The sequence below is a fragment of the Peromyscus leucopus genome, chromosome 3, assembly GCF_004664715.2.
Source record: "Peromyscus leucopus breed LL Stock chromosome 3, UCI_PerLeu_2.1, whole genome shotgun sequence".
NCBI classification, from domain to species: Eukaryota; Metazoa; Chordata; class Mammalia; order Rodentia; family Cricetidae; genus Peromyscus; species Peromyscus leucopus.
This window is the reverse complement of record NC_051065.1, coordinates 49,578,617-49,593,484: the sequence shown is the minus strand read 5'-3', so window position 1 is coordinate 49,593,484 and position 14,868 is coordinate 49,578,617. Positions and strand designations below refer to the sequence as shown.

Here is a 14,868-nt window from a genome sequence, read left to right as displayed (position 1 = left end):
GATGCACAGCAAAACTAAACAGACAATACAAAGAGCTTCCATATCCACCCTGACTACACACACACACACACACACACACACACACACACACACACACTTTCACACAAACCTTCCTTTTCCACCCTAAATACACACACTCACATACACACACACCCTCCTTTACTATCAACATACTGTACCAATGTGATGCACCTGTTACAGTTGATGAACCTACATCCATATACTGTTTCTCACCTAAATTCATAGTCGTATCTACTGGTATGACAGATTCTGTAGATGTAGACAAATATTTACTGTCATATGTCTCACATTATAGAACCCTAAAGAGTAGTTTCATTCTAAAAATTCTCTAGGCTCTGCTTGTTTATCCCTCCTACCCTCCTGATCTATGACAACCTCTAATGTCTTCAGTTTTGACTTTGTTTTGGACAAGGTTTCTCTGTGTAGCCCTGGCTGTCCTGGAACTCGCTCTGTAGATCAGTCTAGCCTTGAACTCAGATCCTCTTGATCTTAAAGGCACCACCATCGCCCGGCTCAGTTTTGACTTGTGCCTTATAGTGGAAATCATATAGTAGATTTTTCATCAGTAGTGTTTTTAATATCATTTATAGTATTTAGAATATTTGAATAAAGTACTCTTCAGATTTAATATATGACTTATGTATCAATTTAGACCATGTGACTAGAGGTTATTTATTTGATTATTATGTGTATGAGTGTTTTGCCTGTGTGTCTCTATACACACAACATACATGCTAGATGTCTGCAGAGGTCAGAAAAAGACATAAGATCTCTTGGGACTGAAGTAATAGTTGTGAGCAACCATGTAGGTGCTGGGAATCAGATCTGGCAAATTAGTGCTCTTAACTGCTGAGACATCTCTCCAGCCCTGAACAGTAAAGAAAACAAAATGATGTCATTTTCATTGTTTGTGTGTGTGTGCGCACGCGCGCTGGGTTTTGATATTAATATTTTTTTAAATAAATACTTTTTAAAGATTTATTTGTTTATTATGTATATACAGTGTTCTGTTTGCACATATCATCCCCCTGCAGGCCAGAGAGGGAGTCAGATCTCATTACAGATGGTTGTGAGCCACCATGTGGTTGTTGGGAATTGAACTCAGGACCTCTGGAAGAACAGCCAGTGCTCTTAACCTGTGAGCCATCTCTCCAGCCCAATGTATACATTTTTAATGATCCTATGATAAGGATAATTGGCCTGGATAATCACTTTAAACACTTTTTTTTTTTTTTGGATGAGAACATTAAAAACCTTTTCTCCTAGCCATTTTGAAATACAAAGTTCATTAACCAGTGTCTCCCTCATCTCTTTCTGCCCTAACATTGTAGTCTGAACTTGTGTAAATTCAGCATATTTAGAGTCCATATACAAAGGATAGTGTATGATATTGATCTCTCTGTTCTGGCTTATTTCACTTAACATAATGTCTTCTACACATTGAAAATGGCAGAATTTTCTGACCTTTGTTTGTTTGTTTGTTTTGAAGACAGGGTCTCACTGTCTAGCTCTAGTTGTCCTGGAACTCATTCTATAGACCTGACTGACCTTGAACTCACAGAGATCCACCTCCCTCCACCTCCCTAGTGGTATGACTAAAGACATAAGCTACCATACCCAGCAGCTCTGGCTTTCTTTTTTAATGCCAAATAATGTTTTATTGTATAAATAAATACACTGCATATTAATATTCCATTCATTTGCTGATGGACGCTTAGGTTGTTCAGTGTCTTGGCTTTTACAGATGCTGCTACTGTAAGCATAGAAGCATAAACATTTCTTTGACATACTGATTTCTTGTCCTTTGGGAGTGTACCCAGTAGTGGGATTACTGCATTTGCAGTTACTATTTAAGGAAATTGTCAGTAAATGTTGTTCTTTGACATGTTTGTAGAATTATAGACAAGAGAATATATTTGAAACTTTTTTTGCTCTAGTATGACGAATTAGTCCCTGCTTCTCTAACAACAAAATATGGAGGCTTCTACATCAACACTGGCACTCTTCAGTTTCGCCAAGCTTCAGATACTGAAGAAGACGATATTACAGATAACCAAAAGCACAAGCCCAAGGTGAGTTTGACATCTCAGCAGTATGGAGAACATAAAATTGATATTGTATGCCTTCTGGTTTTTTTTTTTTTTTTTTACATTTTTTGCTGTGCTGAAAATTGAACCCAGGAGTTCTTGTATGCTAAATAAGCACTCTACTTCTAAGCTACACCACCAGACCAGAATTTTTTTTATTATTATATGTGTATATATGAGTGTGGGCATGTGTATGCCATACTTTTGAGAATTGGACTTCTCATTCCACCATGAGCTCTGGGGATTGAACTTAAACCATTAGGCTTGCATGGCAAGTATTTTTACCTGCTGAGCCATCTTGCTGGCCCCCAGAAGTCCTTTTTTTTTTTTTTTTTTTTTTTTTTTTTTTGAGACATTGTCTCACACTATAGCCCTGGCTATAACTTACTGTGTAGATCAAGCTGACTTCAAACTCACAGAAATCCACCTGCCTTCTGAGTGCGGGGTTAAAGACCTGTGCCACCGCACTTGGCCTCAGGTTAGACTTTTTGAATATTATTTGTGCCACACCTATGAACATAAGGAAAAGTAAAATGCTGTTGTTTGATGAAATTTTACTTAATTATATGTTTAAAATTATGTTGGTTTGGGCTGGGGATTTAGCTTAATTGTAGAGTGCGTACTTCCTATGCAGAAGGCCCTGGGTTTATTGCCACATTACTTAAAAGAAAAAAAAAAAACGAAACAAAACCCAAACATATAGTCTTTAATCCCAGCATTTGGGAGGCAGAGGCAAGTGGATCTTAAGTGAGTTCAAGGTCAGCCTAGTCTACATAGGCAGCCAGGGCTAGTGTGAGATATTGTCTCCAAAAATTAAAACAGCAAAACAGGCAAACAAACAAGAAAGTAGGATTTTCTGTACAAGAGCCATTCATAGCCATTAGCTTCCCTCATATCTAATTTGTGGTGACTTCTTTTGTTGTACTGTAGCTGAGAAATGAATATTGTCCACAGGTGTTTCCTCTGTGGGGTCAAAGACTTTATGTGTACCAGAGTCACTAAAATCCCTACTTAAAATGTAGGCCCAGTGAACTGCATCCAAGTCACGGTTGAGAGGCTGGTGAGATGGCTCAATTGGTAGAGTTTGCACCATTGCATGAGGAACTGAGTTTTCCCAATGCCTATCTAAAAGCCTATCGTGGTAGCACACACCTGTAATCCAAACACTGGCGAGGCACAGACAGAAGGATATCTGGGCTTGACCACAAGCCAGTCTAGTTTAATTGGTGAGCTCCATGTTCACTGAGAAGCCTGTGTGAAGTACAGTGGAGAACAATGAAGAAGGCACCCAGTGACTCCCTCTGGTTCGCATGCATCTGGACTCCCACACCTAAACACATACACAACAGTAGCAACAAAACATAGGCAAGAGTGCTCATTGACCCCAAGAACCTATACTTTCAGCAAGAAATTCTAAAAGACCCCTGCCTTAGATGCTGTTTTGCTAACATCAAAGAGGAAAATATTGACACTTGGATAAATGATATGTTCTCTTTTCATTTTTCAGGTTCCCAAAATAAAAGAAGATGATATTGAGGTAAAGAAGCGGAAGCGGAAAGAGGAAGGGGAAAAAGAGAAGAAGCCAAGGAAAAAAGTTCCCAAACAACTGGGGTATGCTAAATTAAGCCTGATAGGAAATTAGTACCACAATATTGTGGTTTCCTTTTAGAAATATATATTCACCACTAATGTATTTAGTTGTCTAATTTGATAATGACCTACTGCATTTTAATAATATTATGGTACTATTAATAAGCAGGAGGCTTTGTCATCTTAGAGATGTATAGTATTTCAGATTGCACTTAAAAGATTTTTCATTGACTATCTTGTTTATTACAACTTTTATTTATTTATTTATTAACTAGTTTTGTTTATTTATTTTATGTGTATGAATGTCTTGCCTGTATGTGATGTGTGTGTGTGTGTGTGTGTGTGTGTGTGTGTGTGTGTGTGTGTGTGTGTACCACATGTGTTTCTGGTGCCCTTGAAGATTAGAAGAAGCATTATATCCTGTAGACAGTTGTGAGTCACCATGTGGGTGCTGGGGATCAAACCTGGGTCCTCTGCAAGAGCAACCAGTGCTCTTGACCACTAAGCCATAGCTCCAGCCCCTAATCTTAAAGAACCAGCTTAAGCCAGAAGTGGTGGCACAAATCTGTTAAAGCAGGAGTTCAAGGACATCCTAAGCTATGTAAGGAGTTTGAGGCCAGCATGGGCTATGTGAAACCCTGCCATATCATCCAGAAGATGTTGAAGAAGGTGCTATCATGAAAATATAATTTAATACGAAACTAAAAAGACTATTTTATTCTTCCATCTCCCACATGATTATTTTAATTACTTTAGATTTTAATTATTTTACTCATTTACATAGGGGATTAACTTTTAAAATAACACAGCCTAACCAGTCTCTTTTCCTTCACAGAGTTGTGGCTCTCAATTCACACAAGTCTGAAAAAAAGAAGAAGCGATATAAAGATTCCCTTTCTCTGGCTGCCATGATACGAAAATTTCAAAAAGAAAAGGATGCATTGAAGAAGGAGTCTAGCCCTAAAGTCCCTGTGACCCTATCAACTTCCTCTCTGACTAAGTCCTCTTGTGCTGCCACAGCCCTGGGGGATGATATCCCAGACTTAAGTCTGAACAGTGCTGATCCAGACCTCCCTATTTTTGTTAGCACAAATGAACACGAATTGTTTCAGGAAGCTGAAAATGCCCTAGAAATGCTAGATGACTTTGACTTTGACAGATTACTGGATGCTGCTTCTGATGGTAGCCCCCTCTCTGAGTCAGGGGGAGAAAATGGAAACACCACCCAGCCCACCTTCAGCTCTCAGGTTATGCCCAAGGTGGTACCTACACTTCCAGATGGTCTACCTGTGCTCCTTGAGAAACGCATTGAGGACCTTCGTGTAGTAAGTGTAATGATGCTCTTGGTTTTTATTCACTGCACAAACATGTAGTTTAAAGTTTTAAGACAAAACAATCCATAGTCCCAACAACTTATTTCCGTAGCCTCTTGTAGACATTGGCTGTATATACATACATAAGTGTTTTTATTGAAATTTAAATAGCTCTACTTATAACATGGATATACTATACACTTGATTTTTTTATTCTTCTCGTGCTGGGGATAGAACCTAATGCTGTAAGCACGTTAGACAATAACTCTACCACCGAACCACATTCTAAGCTCTGTAGCTGGTTCTGTTTTGTTTCAGTTTACCTTATAAAGTTTTCTTCATATTTGGTTAGTGTGTGTGTGTGTGTGTGTGTGTGTGTGTGTGTGTGTGTGTGTGTTCATAGTGCACAGGTGGAGGTCAGAGGACATTTAAAGAGTTAAGAGAATAAACACGACCCCAGCACTTGGGAGGCAGAGGCAGGCAGATCTCTGTGAGTTTGAGACCAACCTGGTCTACAGAGTAAGTTCCAGGACAGCCTGGGCTACACAGAGAAACCCTGTCTCAAAAAATGAGAGAGAATAAGCACAAGCATGGGGATGGTTTAAATGGAGAAATCTTAGAAGAAAAAGGCAAACTAAAGAGGAATCCATAATACATCATGCAGAATGATTTTTAGTAAAAATGTCTTCAAATTCGTCAATTAAAATCCAGAAAAACACCAGTTTAACAGTGGCTACTTCTGCTAAGGGTAAGGAATTATAAAATAATGTGAGTTTTTTCTTATGCCTGAAGTACATTTTATATTCCTTATAGTAGATGGGCTAGGCTGACCTCCACCTGCAGATTCTCCAATCCCAGCCTCCAGTGCTGGGACTACAAGCATCCTCTATTATACCTGGAAGAAAATTCAAAATAACTGAAATATAGCATAGATTCAGACAGACATGCCAAAGTAATCAAAAATAATTTTAAACCAGGTCTGCCAAAATTGAACACAAGATATTCTGTATCTCGGAAAAAAGGGGGATGTGTAAGACTGGGTTTGTAGCTAATCAAACTAACAAATGAGTCCAAGTATGAGGAGGAACCTAATGTGACAGCTGACATAGGGGGCATAGAACTAAGGCTTACTATAGTTGCTGATTAGCTAGAAAAGTAGATCATAAAATAACTAGGGGCTCGCTGGGCGGTGGTGGTGCACGCCTTTAATCCCAGCATTCAGGAGGCAGAGCCAGGCCGATCGAGGCCAGCCGGGTCTACAAAGCGAGTTCCAGGAAAGGCGCAAAAGCTACACAGGGAAACCCTGTCTCGAAAAACAAAAAAAAACAAAACAAAAACAAATTAAAATAACTAGGGCTCAGTGGTAGAACTCTTTTTTTTTTTTTTTTTTTTCCTTTAAATTTACCCTAGACTGGGTTTTTCTTTGTGGCCCTGGTTGTCCCTGGAACTTGCTCTGTTACCAGGCTGGCCTTAAACTCAGAGATCCACCTGCCTGTCTCCAGAATGCTGGGATTAAAGGCCTCCACCACCACTGCCCAGTTAGTGGTAGAACTCTTGGGTAGGTTATAAGAAGTCCATGACTTGGGGCTGGAGAGATGGCTCAGAGGTTAAGAGCACCGACTGCTCTTCCAGAGGTCCTGAGTTCAATTCCCAGCAATCACATGGTGGCTCAGAACCATCTGTAATGAGATCTGGCGCCCTCTTCTGTATACATAATAAATAAAAGTCCATGACTTGATCTTTTGGAACTGCAAAAATAATTAACAAAATAAACAACTACATGTCAAAATAGTTTGGACCAAGCAAGTTTAGATACACTTCCACAATGTAAGTAAGAGTTCTCTTTGTCAGCTGGCCCTTGATTTTATTGATTGATTCTGTTTTGCTGACTCCTGTTTTTGTTACTTCGTGTTTCTTCTAAGGTTGTGGCTTACTAATAGCTGCTCTGTTTTCACTTACTTGAGTTTCCTTCCTCAGTCCAGAAGGTAGAGGAAGTGTGCTAAAAGAACTCATTGCCTCTGTTGACTATATTTTTTTCAAGATTTTATTTCATTTTTATTTTTTATTTATTTATTTTAACAATTTATTTTTATTTTTTTATTTAATGTGCATGGGTGTTTTGCCTGCCTGTTTGTCTATGTGAGGGTGTCAGATCTTGCAGTTACAGACAGGCATAAGCTGCCTGTGGGTGCTGGGGTTTGAACCTTGGGTCATCTGGAGGAGCAGCTAGTGCTCTTAACCACAGAGCCATCTCTCCAGGCCCCTATTTCATTTTTAATTATGGAAAAGGTATACACATGTGTACAGGTGCCCATGGTGGCCAGAAGAAAGCATTGGATCCCCTGGAACTGTCGTTACTAGTTTCCTGACTTCTGTGGTTGCTCCAAATTGAACACATATCTGAAAATTCAGAGCTAGTGTACACAAATACAGAGAGACCATGTATCTTTCTGGGCCTGGATTACCTTAGAATGATTATTTCCAGCTATATCCTAGATACCAACTCTCTGTCAGATATATCACCGGTAAAGGTCCTTTTCCCATTCTGCAGACTGCCTTTTTTATTTGAATGATGGTGCTCTTGGCTGTTTCATGAGGTTCCATTTGTCAGTTGATTGTCTTAATTCTTGCACTACCAGAGTTCTATTTATAAAGTTCCCTCCTGTGACTCATGTTCAGGTGTTTTACATCCTTGGTTAGATTTAGTCTGGGATTTTTGTTTTTTGAAGTTGTTGTGAATAGTTTTGTTTCCCTGATTTCTTTCTTGGCTTGTTTGTCTTTGGTATGTAGGAAGGCTTCTTATTTTTGTGTGTTGATTTTGTATCCTGCTGCTTTGCTTAGTGTAGGAGTTTTGTGGTGAAGCCACTAAGATCTTTATGTGTAGAATCATATCATCTGCAAATAAGGATACTTCATCCCTTCTCTCTGTATCCCTTTTATCTCCTTGTCTTGTGGAGAAAATAGCATCCTTGTCTTGTTCCTAATTTTAGTGGAACCTCTTCAAGTTTGTCTCTGTTTAACATATGTTGGCTGTGGATTTGTTGTCTTTGCCTTTATTATGTTGTTTTGTCCCTTGTATCTCTAGTTTCTGTGATTAAAGGCTGTTTTAAATTTATTTATTTTTATGTGTATGAGTGCTCTATCTGCATGAACACAGGGCATCAGATCCCACTACAGATGGTTGTGAGCCACCATGTGGTTGCTGGGAATTAAACTCAGGACCTCTGGAAGATCAGCCAGTGATCTTAACTGCTGAGCCATCTCTCCAACCAGTGGGATTAAAGGCTTTTGCCACCATGTGTGGTCTATTTTCTGTTGATAATCTAGTTTTATTCCACTGTGGTCAGATAAAATACAAGAAATTATTTCAGTTTTCTTTATTTATTAGATGTATTTTGTATCCCAATATTTTAGTGTAGGTTTCATGTACTGAGAATGTATACACTCTAGTGGTTGGGTTGGAATGTTCTGTACATATATATTAGATCCATTTGATCTATGATGTCATTTAACTAATTCTCTATTCATTTTTTTTTTTTTTACATGATCCATTGGTGAGAGGGGGGTGGTGAAAGTCGAGTATTGAAACTGCCTACTGATTGTGTGTGTGTTAATTTGTTACTTTACATCTAGAAGTATTTGCTTTGTAAAGGTGAGTGCATCCAAATGTAGTGCATATATATTTAAGATTGTAATGTCTTGATGGATTGTCCCTGTGGTCCGTATGAAGTGTCCTTCTTTCTTCTAGTTTGAAGACTATCTTCTTGGTGTGTTTTTGCCCATCCCTTCACTTTGAAGTGGTTTCTATCTCTGGTGGTGAGGTACGTTTCTTGGAGGTTTGCTAGCCTGTGTCTTAGTTGGAATGTTAAGACCATTGATGCTTAGACTTATTCTTGCAAGATGTATATTGATTGCTGTTGTTTTGTTGATTTTATTGTTTTTCTTAGGTTTTCTCGTTACTACTTCTTGAATATGCCTAACTCTTCCATCCAAAGTATTACTTGACCTTATCCTTTGTGAGGCTGGCTTGGTGATCATAATTTCCTTTAACCTACCTTTTATCTTGGCAGTTTCTTCTTTCGCCTTTGATTATCACAGATAAATCTGTGTTGGAATCAGTAGTCATTCAGACTTGTAAAACATCTGTCCAAGACCTTCTGGCTTTATAGTCTCTATTAAAAAATCAGATGCTGTTCTCATGACTTTATTTCTCTCTTGTAGCTTTCAATATTCCTTCTTTGTTTTGAACATTCAGTGTTTTGACTACTACATGTTTGTCTTTTTGGTTCTGTTTATTTGGTGTTCTTTATGCCTTTTGCACTTAGCATCTTTTTTCTTAGATTTGTGATTTTTTTTTCCTATGATTTTGTTGAAAATATCTTCTGTACGGTGGGGCTTGATGGCATACAATTTTAATCCTAGTGCTTGGGAGACAGAGACAAGTGGATCTCAGTGAGTTCAAGGCCAGCAGGTCTATATAGCGACAGGATAGTCAGAGCTACATAGTGAGACCCTGTCTTAAAAGACCAAAAAGAGCCAAAGCAAACAAACAACAACAAAAACAAGCAAGAAAAGAGAAAATGTTTTCTTAAATATTTTTATTTTATTATTCAATTATGCATGTATATGTGGGGGTGGGGTGAATGCTGGGATTAAAGCCATGTTCCACCCTGTCCCACCTTATGTTACTTTTCTATTGGTGTGACAAAATATCATGACCAAGGCAACTTATAAAAGAAAATATTTAACTTGGGGCTCACAGTTCCAGAGAGTTAGAGTCCATGGCCATCACGGCAGGCTGCATGGCACTTGGAGCAGTATCTGGGAGATTACATCCCTGTGCGAAATCAGGAGGCAGAGAGATCTGTGAAGAGACTCAGGTTTTTGAAGCCTATAAAAGCCCACCAGCAGTGACCTCCTCTAAGCAAGGCCACACCTCCTAACACTTTCCAAGCAGTTCCACTGACTTTGGACAAAATGCTCACACATGAGCCTGTGAGAGCAGTTCTACTTCAAACCACCACTGTTAGTTGTGAGCAACCTCATGTAGGTGCTAGGAATCGAACTCAGGTCTTCTACAGGAGCAGTGTGCTCTCTCTCTCTCTCTCTTTTTTTTTTTTTTTTTTTGTTTTTGGTTTTTCCGAGACAGGGTTTCTCTGTGTAGCTTTGCACCTTTCCTGGAACTCACTTGGTAGCCCAGGCTGGCCTCGAACTCACAGAGATCCGCCTGGCTCTGCCTCCGAGTGCTGGAATTAAAGGCGTGCGCCGCCACCGCCTGGCACAGTGTGCTCTCTTTACTGCTGAACCAGCCCCAGGTTTGGTGTGCCAGAGTTCTGCATGTTCTTTTTGTGTTTCTTTCTTTTTTCTTTTAGACTTACCATTTCTTTGATTGAGCAATCCAGTTCTTCTCCCTTGTCAGAATGTTCTTCTACTTGATCAATTTTTTTTTAATAAAGCTCCCCATTAGCTTTTTACTTGATTTACTAAGTTTTTTACTTCCAGTTTTCTTTTGGTTTGGGTTTTCTTTAGAAATGTTCTCTCTTTACTGAATTGTATTCTCATCTTGAATTGCTTTCTTTGTTTCATTTGCCTATTTGTGTTGTTGCAGCCTCCAGTCCAGCATTTAGTCATAGTTTCTTTTAGTTCCTTGGACATATTTATAATAATTTATAATTCTACTTTGAAATGATTGTGTGTCATCTAAGTTGCTTTTCTCAGGAAATATTTCTATGGGAATCCTACATTTTGGAGGAGGCATGTTATTTTGGTTTTTCATGTTTGTGGTTTTATGATGAGACTTAGACATCATAGGTCATTGGTAATGTGTTTTTGATTTTTTTTTCCTTTTTTTGGTATGGATATCTGTCTTACCTTTTTGAGTTGGATGTTTGGATCTCAGTTGCTATTACCCCAACTTGTCAGGTTTTGGATCAGTCGAGGTTAGTCTTGGGGCCATTCAGTGATGATGTGCTAATGGGGTGTTAGAAGTGTTCTTAGTTCAGCTATGGCTAGTTTCAGCTTCTGAGCACAGGAGCAAACCTTCGATGAGTTAGCAGGTTCTTGCTACAGATCACTGTAGAGTTCTACAGGCAGTCAGTAGGTGGCAGGGGCAGGGTGGTCATAGTGGTGAGGGCACTGTCTGAGGGAGGTGCACATGATTCTGCAGAAGTCCTCAGGTGGAGGTGCTGGGTGATACCTGGGGACTGTGTGCAAGATTCCATCAAGTAGGTCATTGTCTTAGGGTTTCTATAGCTGAGATGAAATACTGGGACTAAAGCAACTTGTAGAAGAACGGGTTTATTCAGCTCTCTTTTCCACATCATAGTTCATCATCAAAGGAAGTCAGGACAGGAACTCAAACAGCGCAGGAACCTGGAGACAGGAGCAGATGCAGAGGCCGTGGAGAAGTGCTGCTTACTGGCTTGCTCCTCCTTGCTTGCTCAGCCTGCTCTCTTATCAAACCCAGGACCACCAGCCCAGGGATGGCCCCACCCACAATGGACTGGACCCTCCCCCATTGGTCACTAATTAGGAAAATGCCTTACAGCTGGAACTTACGGAGGTATTTTCTCAGTTGAGGTTCCCTCCTCTCTAATGACTCTAGCTTGTGTCAAGTTGACATAAAACTAGCCAGCACAGTCATCAAGAGGTGGGTGTGGGATGACAGCAGAGGTGGACTCCTTCTCCTTACTTTGCCGTCAGGTGCCTTCAGCCTTTTGATTTGTTATATTTTACTTTTCCCTTAAAGGTAACATAAAGTTTGTAGACCTAATCTGAGTGACTCAGTGGGGGTGTTGGTTGTTTATCTTTTTGATTGTTCTGGCATTTGAATCCAGGGTTTTGTGCATGCTAGGCAAGCACTGCTCTATTGAGTACAGCCATAGCTCTTACTTTGAGACTTCCTTTTTTTCCCCCTTTAATTCTCTTGACAATCTTGTATTTGAAGTGAAAGCATTGTTTCCCTTTTGAGAAACTTAAGTGGAGAGTGGCTAAATACTTCAGCAGGAGCACATAACTTACAGGTGACAGAAGTCACCTCACCTCCATGCTTTCTTCATTTTCTTTTGCCCCATCCCTGATCTCTGATACAATACCCATGAGTTCTTTGTGTGTTACTTTGAAATATAAGATGTTGCTTTTTCTTTGGGAGATAAAAATTTATCCTGAGCTCTCACATTTATGTCTGTCTGATAAACAGCTTCTTGCTGTTCATTTTTTACTTTGCAGTGAGTAAATATCCTTTCATGATAAACCTTTTGACTTAAATTTTTCCTTTTTTCTAAAGTTTCATTTTTATTCTGGCTTTCTTTGTATATTTCTGTCCCCTGAACATGCCTAATCTTCATCCTAAGAAATATGTCGTGGAAATTTGCCGCTTCTATCTAAAGCAAGGAAAGTTGTCACATACTTTGGTAGCTTGGTACAGGTGGCCCTGGTGTGCTTAAGTTCTTGTATCAATTCTGTCCAGTAAGTGTGCATCTCCCGATTCCCGATGTGAACTGTGCCTTTGACTTCCCAGTCTATAAATAAATGATTATGGCAGAGTTTCCAAGTTAAAAACCCTTTTCTTGTAGTCACCAGGTTAAGAGGAAATACAGTGTGGCAATGTTATTCTCAAGCTTATAGTTTGTGCTTATCCCTTGATAAATTTTGTATTGCTTTTAATTATATAGAAGCCAGACGACTGCAGTCAGTGTCTGTGCTGTGTGGCAGGTTTTTCGAGACAGAGTTTCTCTGTGTAGTTTTGGAGCCTGTCCTGGAGCTCGCTCTGTAGACCAGCCTGGCCTTGAACTCATAGAGATCTGCCTGGCTCTGCCTCCCAAGTGCTGGGATTAAAGGCATACGCCACCACCACCCGGCCCATGTGGCAGTTTTGCACTTTACAAAGGCCTTAATCTAAATGTTGGGTGCATCACGTACTATCAACTGATTTGGGGCCATCTTCCATAACCCTTCTAAGTTTTCAGCTCCTTATTTGTAAGATTGGGGGGAAATACTACCAGCCTCTGGCTATTTATGCAGATTCTATATGATAATAAGTATAAAGTATAGAATAGAATAGAATAAAAAGTTTAAAAGTTCATAGACCCATCATCAAGGAATTTATTCTATTGGAAACAAAAAATAGTCTTGTTTTTAAAAATTGTGTTTTGAGGACTGGGAGCTTAGCTTAGTGTTTGGGAACTTACCTAACATGCACAGAGTCCTGGTGTCTCTCTGGTGTCTCTCGGTACAGGAAAAGTAATGTGGGTTGCCATATCAGTAGGTAAATCCAGAAGTTCAAATAATGAAATTTAATGGAAGTCCTAGCACATCAAAGACAGGAGCAGAAATGACTATTGCCTGGTATTTTGTTTAGATAGATAAATGTTTGTGACATTGAATACTAAGTCTGACTTTTAATCACATTTAACATTTAAGATTATAAAGTTGTTTTGTTGTTGTTGTTGTTTGAGGCAGGATTTTTCTGTGTACCTTTGGAGCCTGTCCTGGAACTAGCTCTGTAGACCAGGCTGGTCTCACAGAGATCCACCTGGCTCTGCCTCCCAAGGGCTGGGATTATAGGCGTGCGCCACTACCACCCAAGTTTAAGATTATAAAGTTTAAAGTGGACATAATCACAGGATTCTGCAGAAGTCCTCAGGTGCTGGGTGATACCTGGGTGATATGTGGGTGATACTCTGGTATCTGATTCAATAGGGCTGCCAAGCTCATGACTAACCTGGGCTTCATAGGGAGCCTATGTCTTTAGAAAAAGTGTGTGTGTGTGTGTGTGTGTGTGTGTGTGTGTGTGTGTGTGTGTGTGAGAGAGAGAGAGAGAGAGACAGACAGACAGACAGACAGACAGACAGACAGATGGGGGCAGGGTGGGGGGGGGTGTTCTTTACATGTGTTTCACTTAAAGGCAATGTCCATTCTGTACTTTAGGCATTTTGGCACGCACTGTACCTGTCACAGGATTGACACTCAGTTTTCACTTTAATACTTTTCATGACCTTTGATGATGATTAAGTCTAAAAATAGGCAGTGCTAATACTTTCACATTGCTAAGTATAGTATTTCCCTGTAGTTATTAGTTAGATGGCCTTGGGAAGTTGCTTTATTTCAAGTGGTACTGCTAGTTCCATGTGCCACACTAATTCACTCTATGCTTTACATTTAACCTCTTTAGAGGGTCTAGCTCTGATTTTTTTTTTTTTTTTTTAATGCTCTTTGATGGAGAGCCTAGCCTTGCTGTCACTTTGATTTTAGCCCAGTGGCACTAATTTTGAATGTCCCAAGTGAGACACTAGGCCTCTGCTTTGTGAGCCACTAAGTGTGTGTTAGTGACTACAGCCACTGTAGCAAACGTGTGTTTGATTTGGACCTCAAATGGCTTTGCCTCCCTCTGGCTCAGAATTTGTGGTATTTTACTGATAGTGAAGTTTATTATTAGTAGTAGTATTGTTGTTAGATAATTCATGTCAGTAATGGTTTATTTGAATTATATTGTCCGTTTTTTTATGTTTCTCTAGGCTGCCAAACTTTTTGATGAAGAAGGAAGAAAAAAATTCTTCACACAAGATATGAATAATATTCTTCTGGAGTAAGTGATTTTTATCTTTTCCTTTTTAAACTTGCACTGAGAATAATCTCAGTGATGTACTTGCCACGCATTTGTGAAGCCCTAAGTTCAATTCCTAACTCAAATAAAAAGAAACAAACCAAAAACCTTGCAGGCTGCTGAGGCAGTAGATAGTTGGTAGAGTGCTTGTGTAGCATGCCGGTAGCCCTGGATTTGCATAAACTGAGCGTGGTGTGGTACACCTCTGTAATCCCAGCATTTTGGAGGTAAAGAATGAACAGTTGAAGGTCAT

General features: G+C 39.6%; 1 protein-coding gene across 1 annotated transcript in view; it reads left to right on the top strand.

Moving 5' to 3' along the window:
* The window catches only part of Ubn2 (ubinuclein 2), a 76,949-nt gene that overhangs the window by 22,262 nt on the left and 39,819 nt on the right, over positions 1-14,868 (top strand). The window contains 4 exon segments of the mRNA XM_028889313.2: positions 1,959-2,093; positions 3,616-3,719; positions 4,534-5,023; positions 14,527-14,597. Coding sequence (XP_028745146.1) covers positions 1,959-2,093; positions 3,616-3,719; positions 4,534-5,023; positions 14,527-14,597 — 800 coding nt within the window.